Source organism: Pristiophorus japonicus, chromosome 5 (assembly GCF_044704955.1).
Source record: "Pristiophorus japonicus isolate sPriJap1 chromosome 5, sPriJap1.hap1, whole genome shotgun sequence".
NCBI lineage: Eukaryota > Metazoa > Chordata > Chondrichthyes > Pristiophoridae > Pristiophorus > Pristiophorus japonicus.
The window spans coordinates 264834816-264846936 of NC_091981.1; the positions used below are offsets into that span (position 1 = coordinate 264834816).

The 12121-nt window shown below is 42.9% G+C and overlaps 1 protein-coding gene across 5 annotated transcripts in view; it reads right to left on the reverse strand.

Moving 5' to 3' along the window:
* Nucleotides 1–12121, reverse strand: part of dync2i1 (dynein 2 intermediate chain 1) — a 132284-nt gene that overhangs the window by 60165 nt on the left and 59998 nt on the right. For 4 of the 5 annotated variants that reach the window (XR_011593398.1, XM_070881606.1, XM_070881605.1 and 1 more), the window contains exons 7-8: nt 8683–8740; nt 3032–3094 (exon numbers count right to left, since the gene is read on the reverse strand). Coding sequence is in view for 4 of the 5 variants with exons in the window: in XM_070881606.1 (XP_070737707.1) it covers nt 3032–3094; nt 8683–8740 (121 nt within the window). In the remaining variant the exon portion in view is untranslated. The remainder of the gene's footprint in view (nt 1–3031; nt 3095–8682; nt 8741–12121) is intronic. The other variant, XM_070881607.1, reaches the window with a different exon arrangement.

Consider the following 12121-nt stretch of genomic DNA (forward strand, 5'->3'; position numbering starts at 1 on the left):
ATAGTAAGACTTATTTACTCTTGTACGCTAATCCCTTTGTAACAAAAGCCATCATACCATTTGTTTTCCCAATTGATTGCTGTACCTGCATGTTAACTTTCTGTGGTTCATGTACAAGGCCACCCAATTCCCACTGAGTGCAAACATTTCCCAGCCTCTCACCATTCAAAAAATATTCTGCTTTATTGTTCAAATACCAAAGTGGTTAACTTCACATTTCGCCACGTTATATTCCATTTGCCATGTTCTTGCCCACCTCGGTCAACCTATCTATCTCTCTCTGCAGCCTCTTTGCATCCTCCTTACAGCTTACTTTCCCACCTAACTTTGGATCATCAGCAAACTTGGACACATAACACTCAATCCCTTCATAGAAACATGGAAAATAGGTGCAGGAGTAAGCCATTCGGCCCTTCGAGCCTGCACAACCATTCAATATGATCATGGCTGATCATGCAACTTCAGTATCCCATTCCTGCTTTCTCTCCATACCCCTTGATCCCTTTAGCTGTAAGGGCCACATCTAACTTCTTTTTGAATATATCTAACGAACTGGCCTCAACAACTTTCTGTGGTTGAAAATTCCACAGGTTCACCACTCTCTGGGTGAAGAAGTTTCTCCTCATCTCGGTCCTAAATGGCTTATCCCTTATCCTTAGACTGTGACCCCTGGTTCTGGACTTCCCCAACATCGGAAGCATTCTTCCTGCTTCTAACCTGTCCAATCCCGTCAGAATTTTATATGTTTCTATGAGATACCCTCTCATTCTTCTAAATTCCAGTGAATAGAAACCTAGTCGATCCAGTCTTTCTTTATATGTCAGTCCTGCCATCCCGGGAATCAGTCTGGTGAACCTTCACTGCACTCACTCAATAACAAGAATGTCCTTCCTCAGATTTGGAGACCAAAACTGTACACAATATTCAAAGTGTGGCCTCACCAACTGCAGTAAGACCTCCCTGCTCCTATACTCAAATCCTCTCACGATGAAGCCCATTTGCCGCCTTCACCACCTGCTGTACCTGCATGCCAACTTTCAATGACTGATGTACCATGACACCCAAGTCTCGTTGCACCTCCCCTTTTCCTAATCTGTCACCATTCAGATAATATTCTGCCTTCCTGTTTTTGTCACCAAAGTGGATAACCTCATATTTATCTACATTATACTGCATCTGCCATGCATTTGCCCACTCACGTAACCTGTCTAAATCACCCTGCAGCCTCTTAGCATCCTCCTCACAGCTCACACCGCCACCCAGCTTAGTGTCATCTGCAAATTTGGAAATATTACATTCAATTCCTTCGTCCAAATCATTAATGTATATTGCAAATAGCTGGGATCCCAGCAGTGAACCTTGCAGTACCCCACTAGTCACTGCCTGCCATTCTGAAAAGGACCCATTTATTCCTACTCTTTGCCTCCTGTCTGCCAACCAGTTCTCTATCCACTTCAATATATTACCCCCAATACCATGTGCTTTAATTTTCTTTGAATAATCATCTAAGTAATTAATATAGATTGTAAATAGCTGAGGCCCAAGCACTGATCCTTGTGGTGCCACGCTAGTTACAGCATGCCAATCTGTAAAAGTCCCGTTTATTCCGACTCTCTGTTTTCTGTCCATTAACCAATCCTCAATCCATGTTAATATATTACCCCTAATACCATGAGTTCTAATTTTGTGTAATAACCTCTTGTGTGTCACCTCATCGAATGCTTTTTGAAAATCCGAATACACTACATCCACTGGTTCTCCCTTATCCATCCTACTAGTTACATCTTTAAAAAAACTAACAGATTTGTCAAACACAATTTCTTTTTCATAAAACCATGTTGACTCGGTTAATCATATTTTGATTTTCTAAGTACCTTGTTACAATGTCCCTCATAGATTCTAGCATTTTGCTCACTACTGAGGTCAGGCTAACTGGCCCATTTTTTTTTCTTCCTCCTTTCTTAAATAGCGGGTTTATGTTTGCTATCTTTCAATCCTTGGGGACTGTTCTAGAATCTAGGGAATTCTGGAAGATTAATACCAGTGCATCCACAATCTCTGCAGCTACTTCTTTTAAAACCCTAGGATGCAGGTCGTCAGACTTGTCGCCACTTTTAGTCCGATTTGTCGCCACTTAGTGAAGATTAATTAACAAAAAAGGACAGAAAGGGAAAAAAAAGTCAACATTTTAAATTTGACATTTTATAAACCTCCAACAGCAATTAATATCTGAAGAGATGAGACTCCACACTTGTAATAAGTTAATTTTCAGTGTCAAGAGAGTTGATTGGCAGTAATGAACAATTATCACATAATTAAAAGGGTACTTACGTTTGAAATGACAAGACTTAGCTTTCTATGGCGAGTTTAGTTCGCATCTCGCAGATACAGCAACTTCATGCCATTCAATGCATTTAAATAATGAGACAGACAGCAAAATGACGTTTTCGCAAAGCTAATGGAGGAGCACTAGAACTTGGACAGCAACTTTTGGACATTTTCATTTAACCACGCATCTTCTCCTTGCCTGAAGCTGCTGTTCCATTTCTGAATAAATAACTGCAAACTCCATTAGCCTCACCGTTACACTGACAGCAAAATATTTTAGTTTCAGGAATTATTTAAAAAAATAAAATTACCTTCACTCCCTGCACAAAAACAATACGAAATAATTCCTGTTCCATTCTTGAGGAAAAAAAACTTTGAGTAATATATGAAGGTGCAATTATAAGCACACACAGAAAAGTTTCCACGAACATTGGTATTATTCAGTGACAACTTTCATGATTTTATGGATTTCAAAAAGGATGACCAACACCTATTTCATTTAACAGCTGAAAGCAGGTACGGAAAATATATATATATTTTTTTTAAGTATTAGGATTTAGCTCAATAATATTGGGGGGTACATTTTGAAAAAAAAACACAAACTAACTTTCTTTCTCCAATGATCTAGTATTTCTAATGAAGGGATGGAATAGCTTTAAACACTAATTTAATTGAACTACTTAAAAAAGGGTCAAATTCTTACAGCATCGTCATCATTTAATCCAATCCAACTGGACCGCCATGTTGATTGAAGTCCACTTGTACTCTGCAAATTTGCCAGAGATAGAGTTGAAAAGACAGAAAAGAGCTACAATAACCACAGAGCAATTTTAGTAGTGGAAAATATGATAGCCCTGCAGAATGAAACTACCAAGAGTAAAGCATTTCATGTCGACAGATGGAAGAGGGTTGGTACAAATCTGCAAATACCAAGTGGAAGTCAGTTCCCTGTTCCTTCCTCTAGAGGGCTCCAGACTACCTTGTAGATAAGTGCCCCTGTGACATCTACTTGCCGCACAATTGGTGGTGCTCGAACTTGAAAACAATTATAACCTCTGGCTCCCAGAAATATCAAAATTCTTGTCTGTTCCTTGCATTTTTAATCAAGAATTTTCATATTGCAAGAAGTGTCACCTTAATTGCAAGAAATAAACAGACATACAAATTCTATAAATTTACATACTTAAATTAAAATCCGACCATTTCTAGTTAAATTAAACAAAGACAGACCATACCAAACATATTTGTTTCTAAGACTAAGAAAGAGCTAATCAAGTTCCCTCTGCTTATAAATCTGACCATGAAAGGAAGAGGAGAAACCAGTGGGACCATAAAGTCCATCCTTTTTAAATGGATCATCAATCCCTAGCTGCCTACTCACCATATTCCTCAACCCTTTCACATCAAATTGTCTCTTGCCCATTTATATTATTAATTTCAATGGTCTTCTCTGGTAACTTGTTGCACAAGCAGATTACCCTTTTCAGCAAAGAAGACTATGCAAACTATAATATGTCAATGGAACTATTTGAAAGGTGCAAACATTATGTGGCAGACATAAAATATAGTAATATTTTAGCTGTTCATATGAACTGGCAGAGAAAGGCTCATCAACTACAAGATTGGTGAGAGGTGGCCCAGTTTATCCAGTCCATAAATCTGTGCAACATAACTGAATGAAATCTGATCTCATTGAACATTTTTAAAAGAGCAACACAGGTGGATATTAAATGGTTTTTGAATAGTTAACAAACTGTCATAAATTGTGAAATAAGTGATTTTTGCTGATCGTTTGAGGCCTGAAGCATGCAGGCCGAAACTTAAAAGGTTACAGAAAGCTCATGAATGTAATTACAGAGAATTGGTAACAAAAATGGATGTTACATTGACATTGTGATTAGTGAGGGATAATGTAAATGACTACAAAGCAGTACATTTATTCATATTAAGAGATTGTTTTCTGGAAGTAGTTCCAGAAGCTTTGTGGTTACGTTTGCTAAACCAAGGCTGTGAGTCAAATGACTGAATGAACTGATCACTTCACGTTATCTCAAGCTTCGGGGAAAATCAATGAGTGGGTGGGAAGATAGATGCTATCCACTGACTGACAGATAGGCAACTCACTGAACCCAGTAGTCAGCATGCACCTTGTAAACCTGTGCCAGGACAGCCAAGCAAGTCACAGAAGGGCAATTCAAGGGATTTTAAGTATTAGCGGCCCTGTGAGGTCCGGCCCAAAACAGTCAATTGTAAGGCTGACAGATGGGCCAGCACATTATCAGGGACACTATGTTCTGTTGTGGGACAAGACTACCAGGCGTGTCATGACCAGAATGCAAAGAATCTGGCGCTGCAATTGTACCCAATCACAGGGAATGAGTGTCGAAAGAAGCTTGTGATACAGGGTGTAGTTTGATGCTGATATAACCACATCTGTTGTGGATTAATAAATATACAAATGGTAACCGTCAGCACCTTGAGAGGAGATGAGCAAGGGAAAAACACACGCCCACTGTTATGTATTTAACCCCTTGTAACCTGTATGACACCTGACCACCAAAGGGCCCATCTGTTGGAGTCCCAAGAGATCCCAGCATCCCTTGGGAGCACGGTATATAAGCAGGCCACCCACGAGTTACCTGCACTCTGGAATCTTATTAAAAGGAGCTAAAGTCACACTTGCTCATTGTACATAGTGCTCAGTTACATCCTTTACTATGAGTGTACCAATTGTCAACAAAGTAATGAACAACCGCACGAAAATGCAAAGAACAGTCGGTATCCTGGAGAAGTTCTCAGAATGGGACGATTGGGAGGCCTTCGTGAAGAGACCCAACCAATACTTCGTGGCCAACGAGCTGGAAGGGGACGAGAACACTACCAAACGAAGGGCGATCCTCCGAACTGTCTGTGGGGCAACAACCTATGGCCTCATGAACAATCTCCTGGCTCCGGCAAAACCAACAGAGAAATCCTATGAAGAATTGTGTACACTGGCCCGGGAGACCTAAATCCTAAGGAAAGCGTTTTGATGGCGAGATATCGGTTCTACACGTGTCAACGATCAGAGGGCCAGGAAGTGACGAGCCATGTCGCCGAACTAAGGCACCTCGCAGGACATTGAGAGTTTGAGGGATTCCTTGAACAAATGCTCAGAGATTTTTTTGTACTAGGCATTGGACATGAGACAATCCTTCGCAAACTGTTGACTGTAGAAACTCCAAATCTAAGTAAAGCCATAACGATAGCCAAGGCATTTATGTCCACCAGCGACAACACCAAACAGATTTCACAGAGTAAAGAAGTTTCAGCCAGTACTGTGCATAAAGTAACATCGGTCTCGAGCAGAAATGTACATGGCAGAACGTACACGCCAGCTGCTGCAGCCTGACCTCAGTTGACCCAGAGTCCGTCATCAATCGTTAATGATATGGCAGTTAACACCTTGTCGGTATTGTGGAGGTGATCATCGGCCCCATCAATGCAGCTTTAAGCACTATGTGTGCAACGGTTGCAGAACAATGGGACACCTCCAGCGAATGTGCAGGCGAGCTGCAAACTCTGCAAACCACCACGTTGCAGAGGAAGATCGATCCAGAGGAAGATCAGGCTGAATTGGAGACTCGCACCAAGGAGATAGAAGTGTACGGGGTACACACATTCACTACGAAATGTCCACCAATTATGTTGAAAGTTGAACTGAACGGTATTCCAGTATCTACGGAACTGGACATGGGTGCAAGTCAGTCCATAATGAGTAAAAAGGCCTTCGACAGGCTGTGGGGCAAAAAGGCACACAGGCCCAAGCTCAGCCCCATTCACACCAAACTCAGGACTTACACCAAGGAACTAATCCCTGCAAGTGACAGTGCAGAAGTCAAAGTCTCCTATGACGGAGCAGTACACGAACTCCCGCTGTGGATTGTGCCAGGGGATGGCTCCACGTTGTTTAGTAAAAGCTGGCTGGGAAAAAGCCACTGGAACTGGGACTACATACGAGCGCTTTCGTCTGTCGACGACGCCTCATGTGCCCAGGTTCTGACCAAGTTCCCATCATTGTTCGAGCCAGGTATTGGCCAGGTAGGGGCAAAAGTGCAGATCCATTTGGTTCCCGGTACGCGACCCATCCACCACAAGGCACAGGCGGCACCGTACATGATGCGTGAAAAAGTGGAAATTGAGTTGGACAGGCTGCAGCGAGAAGGCATCATTGCGCCGGTGGAATTTAACCACTGGGCTGGTCAGATTGTCCCGGGACTTAAAGAGGACGGCACGGTTAGAATTTGTGGGGACTATAAAGTAACGATTAACAGTTTTTCGCTGCAGGACCAGTACCCACTACCCAAGGCAGACAACCTATTTGCGCCCCTGGCTGGAGGGAAGACGTTCACCAAGCTGGACCTGGCCTCGGCCTACATGACGCACGAGCTGGAGGAGTCTTCGAAAGGCCTCATCTGCATCAACACACACAAAGGTCTGTTCATCTATAACCGGTGCACGTTCGGGATTCGGTCGGCCGCAGCCATCTTCCAGCGGAACATGGAGAGCCTGCTAAAGTCGGTTCCTTGCACCGTGATTTTCCAGGACGACATACTGGTTACAGGTCGCTAAGGGCGCTAAAAACAAGACTCTCTCTTGTCCACCCTGATCTCCATGATCACATGGAGGGCAGACGGCATCAACAAAGTGTGTACCATGACCGCGCAAATTTGTCACACGATATTGAGATCAAGGATCCTGTGTTTGTGCTCAATTATGGACATGGTCCCAAATGGCTTGCTGGCATGGTCACAGCCAAAGAGGGGAGTAGGGTGTTTCAGGTCAAATTGACCAATGGACAAATGCACAGAAAACATTTGGACCAAATCAAATCGTGGTTCACCAGCTACGAACAAGCCGAAGAAGACATCACCAACTTTGACCCTTCAACACACACACACAAGTGGCAACTGACATCATGGTTGACCACGAAGCCGAACTCATCATCCCCAGCAGCCCAGCAAGGGAGCAAAAAGCTCCAGATCGTCTCACCTTGTAAATAGGTGTACTGTTGACTTCACATGGGAGTGATGTTATATATTTAACCCCTTGTAACCTGTATGACACCTGATCACCAGAGGGCCCACCTGTTGGAGTCCCAAGGGATCCCAGCATCCCTTGGGAGCACAGTATATAAACAGGCCATCCACTGCACTCTGGAGTCTTATTAAAAGGACTTGCTCATTGTACATAGTACTCAGTTTATTATGAGTGTACCACCCACCGTACTACTGCAACAATAAAACAACAATTATATTGCTTCTTTAATGCAGAAAATGTCCCAAGGCACTTTAGAGAATAAGGGAACAGACTCCAAGCCACTTTGGGAGAGATTAGGTGGAGCAACTGGATGCTTGGGGAAAAGATGGATTTTGGAGAGGTTTTTATAGATTGAAAGAAAACAGAGCGTTCTCAAGACTCTGCACCAATGATGAGGCAAAGAGAGGATGGGGTGCATAAAAAGTCAAAATCAGAGGACCACAGAATTGCAGAAGGGGATGCAAGTCTGGAGTACACTAAAAAGGTAAGGTGGGGTGAGGTCATGGAGGAATTTGAAGACAAAGGCAAGGATTTTTAATTTAATGCGTTGGGGGATTGTTGCCAACGCAGGTCACTGAGGTTACAGGTGGCTAGGTTTTGGACAAATTGGAATTGATGGAGGTTGAAAAATAGGAGGAAACAAGGAAGTTATTAGAGAAATTGAGGGTTTCAGATGTGGAAGGATTTAAGTATGGATGGAGGTGGGCAGTATTCTGGAGTTGTAAATAAGCATTTTGGTGATTGACAGCATGTGGAGTTTTAATCTCAGCTCTGCATTGAACAGGTCACCAAGATTTTACATGGTCTGGTTCAGCCTGAAGGAATGGCCAAGGAGAGGGATGCAATCAGTCAATACAATGCAGAGTTTATGATGGGAGCCAAAAGCATTGGTTTCAGTCTTCCCAATGTTCAATTGGAAGGAGGTTTTGAAACATTCATGACGTTGGGTCAGACGGGTAGTCTCACAGAACAGAACCAGTTGTAGGGTCAAGAAGGATGTTGGAAAGGTAGAAGGATGGTGCACGTGTGTAAATATGGAAGCTGACCCCATACCTGTCGATGATGTCACCAAAGGGCAGCAGGTAGATAAAGGAAGAGAAGCAAGCTGAGGATAAATTAATTACCAGAAATGTAAAAGAATGACTCGACTCGCTGAGTCACTGTCTGGCAGACAATGCCAGAAGAAGCAATAATCTTTTAAGCAATATTACTCATCCACTTCAAAACTGATAACCCGTTATTGTCCCAGGAAATTAACATAACATCGATAATTACCTCTTCCGAGAGACTTTCTGTCGGTTTCTCTTGACAAGCAACTTGTTCCACTGTACTCCTAAAAAATAAACGCAATAGGTTCAAAAATATTCATAAAATATCGTACACACTAGCAAAGGAGTATCACCATCAAAAATCCTTTTTGAACAAGTCAAACTGTTCAAAGGTTTACAATTAACTTCATGCCTTTGTCTATTTCTGTTGTATATTTTAATGTTTGAGGCAGAGAGAAAGAATGGGTGACTGACAAACAAGGAGGACCAGGCAGGTAGTGCAAGAGTTCCCTGAGTGCATCTCGCTCTCCAACCAGTATTCAGTTCTGAATACTGGTGAGGGCAATGGTTCCTCTAGGTAGTACAGTCAGAGCCAATTCCATGGCACCATGGGTGGCTCAGCTGTACAGGGAGGAGGGAGAGGGGAGAAAAGAGGAAGATTGAGAAGGCAATAGTAGAAGGGGATTTGATAATTAGGGGAACAGACAGGCGTTTCTGCGGCCGTAGACATGACTCCAGGATGGCATGTTGGCTCCCTGGTGTCAGGGTTAAGGATATCACTGAGAGGCTGCAGAACATTCTGAGGGAGGAGGGTGAACAGCCAGAGGTCATGGTCCATATTGGTATCAACGACATTGGTAGAAAGAGGGATGAGGTCCTGCAGGCAGATTTTAGGGAGCTAGAAAAGAGATTATAAAGCAGGACCTCAAAAGGTAGTAACCTCCGGATTACTCCCGGTGCCACACGCGAGTTAGTATAGAAATAGGAGTATAGAGCAGATGAATGCGTGGCTGGAGAGATGTGGCTGGACAGATGGTGCAGGAGGGAGGGCTTCAGTTTCCTGGGGATTTGGGGCCGGTTCTGGAGGGTGCAAGACCCGTAACCAGCCGGACGGGTTGTACCTCAACAGAGCTGCTACCAATATCCTCGCAGGGTGATTTGCTAGTGCTGTCGGGGAGCGTTTAAACTAAGATGGCAGGGGAATGGGTACCAGGATGTAGCATTAGAAAGGAGAAACAAAGGGCACAAAGAATTGGCAGAGACAGATAGCACTAAAAGTATTAAATAGTAAAGTATTATGTGGGGTCAGACTAAGAGAGAATACAGCATGGTCTAAGATAGGTTTATAGTGTATGTATGTGAACGCGCGAAGCATAGTGAACAAGGATGCTGAGCTGCAGGGACAAATAGCCACATGTGAATATGATGTTGTGGCAATAACGGAGACCTGGCTCAAAAAAGAGCACGATAGGGTATTAAATATTCCTGGATATAAGGTGTTCAGGAAAGACAGGGAATGAAAGAAAAGAGGTAGGTGGCAGTATTGATTATGGAGACTATTACAGTGGTGGAGAGAGAGGATTTCCTGGAGGAGTCAAGGACAGAATCTATATGGCTAGAGTAAAGAAATAAGAGAGATGCCGTTACACTACGAGGTGCATTCTATAAGTCATCAACTAGTGGGTAAAAATATGGAGGACCAAATTTACAGAGAAATTAGAGATGCAAGAACTATAGAGTAGTGGTAATGGGAGACTTCAACTATATTAATTATAGACTGGGATAGTAGTGTAAAGGACAGAGAGGGGGAAGAAATGTGTTGAGGAGAACTTTCTGGATCAGTATGTTTCTGGCCCAACGAGGAAGGAGGCATTACTGGATCTGGTTCTGGGGAATGAGGTAGGTCAATTGGGGCAAGTGTCAGTAGGTGAACATTTAGGAAACGGTGATCATGGTAGCATACGGTTTAGATTAGCTATGGAAAAGGACAGGGAGCAATCTAGAGTAAAAATACTTAATTGAAGGAAGGCCAATTTCTTAATAGATCTGGCCCGGGTAAATGGGAATCAAAGATTGGCAGGCAAAACTGTAATGGAACAATGGGCTGCCTTTAAAGAGGAAATAGTTTGGGTACAGCTGAGGTACATTCCCACTGGGGGGAAAGGTCGGGCAACTAAAATCAGAGCTCCCTGCATGACTAAAGAGATAGAGAGTAAGATGAAGCAGAAAAAGAGCACGTATGACAGATGTCAGGTCAAGAATCTGAGAATCAGGCAAAATATAAAAATTTCAGAGGAGAAGTGAAAAAGAAAATAAGAGGGGCAGAGAGAGGGTATGAGAATAGAAGGGTAGCTAATATAAAAGGTAATCCAAAAGTCTTCTATAGGCATATAAATAGTAAATGGGTAGTAAGATGGGTGGGGCCAATTCGGGACAAAAAAGGAGACCCACGCATGGAGGCAGAGGGTATGGCTGAGGTACTAAATGAATACTTTGCATCTGTCTTCACCAAGGAAAAAGATGCTGCCATAGACATAGTGAAGGAGGAAGTAGAGGAGATACGAGATGGGATAAAAATTGATAAAGATGAGGTAAGAGAAAGGCTGGCTGTACGTAAAGTAGATCAGTCACCAGGACCAGATGAGATGCATCCTAGGACGCTGAGGGGACTGAAGGAAGAAATTGTGGAGGTACTGGCCATAATCCTCCAATCCTCCTTAGAAATGGGGTGGTGTCAGAGGACTGGAGAATGTTACACCCTTGTTCAAAAAAGGGTGTAAAGATAAACCAGCAACTACAGGCCAGTCAGTTTAACCTCGGTAGTGGAAGCTTTTAAAAACAATAATCAGGGACAAAATTGTCACTTGGACAAGTGTGGATTAATTAAAGAAAGCCAGCACGGGTTTGTTAAAGGCAAATCGTGTTTACCTAACTTGATTTGAGTTTTTTGATGAGATAACAGAGGGTTGATGAGGGCAATGCAGTTGAGATGGATTTCTAAGAGGCGTTCGACAAAGTGCCACATAATAGGCTTGCCAACAAAGTTGAAGCCCATGGAATGGTAGGGACAGTGGCAGGGTGGATTAGAAATTGGCTAAGTGACAGGAAACCGAGAGGGATGGTGAACAGTTGTTTTTCAGACTGGTGGAAGGTAGACAGTGGTGTTCCCCAGGGGTCGGTTCTGAGACCAATGCTAATGACTTGGATGTGGGTCTACAGGGCACAATTTCAAAACTTGCAGATGACAAAAAACTTGGAAATATAGTGAACAATGAGGAGGATAGGGATAGACTTTAAGAGGACATAGACAGGCTGGTGGAATGTGCGAACAACGTGGCAGATGAAATTTAATGCAGAAAAGTACGAAGTGATACATTTTCGTAGAAAGAATGAAGAGAGGAAATATAAACTAAAGGATACAATCCTAAAGGGAATGCATGAACAGAGAGACCTAGGGGCATATGTGCACAAATCGTTGAAGGTGGCAGGATAGGTTGAAAAAGCAGTTAAAAAAGCATACAAGATTCTGAGCTTCATGAACAGAGGTATAGAGTAGAAAAGCATGGAAATTATGAACCACCTGTATAAAACACTGGTTCGGCTTCAACTGGAGTATTGTGTCCAGTTCTGGACACCACACTTTAGGAAGGATGTAAAGGTCAGAG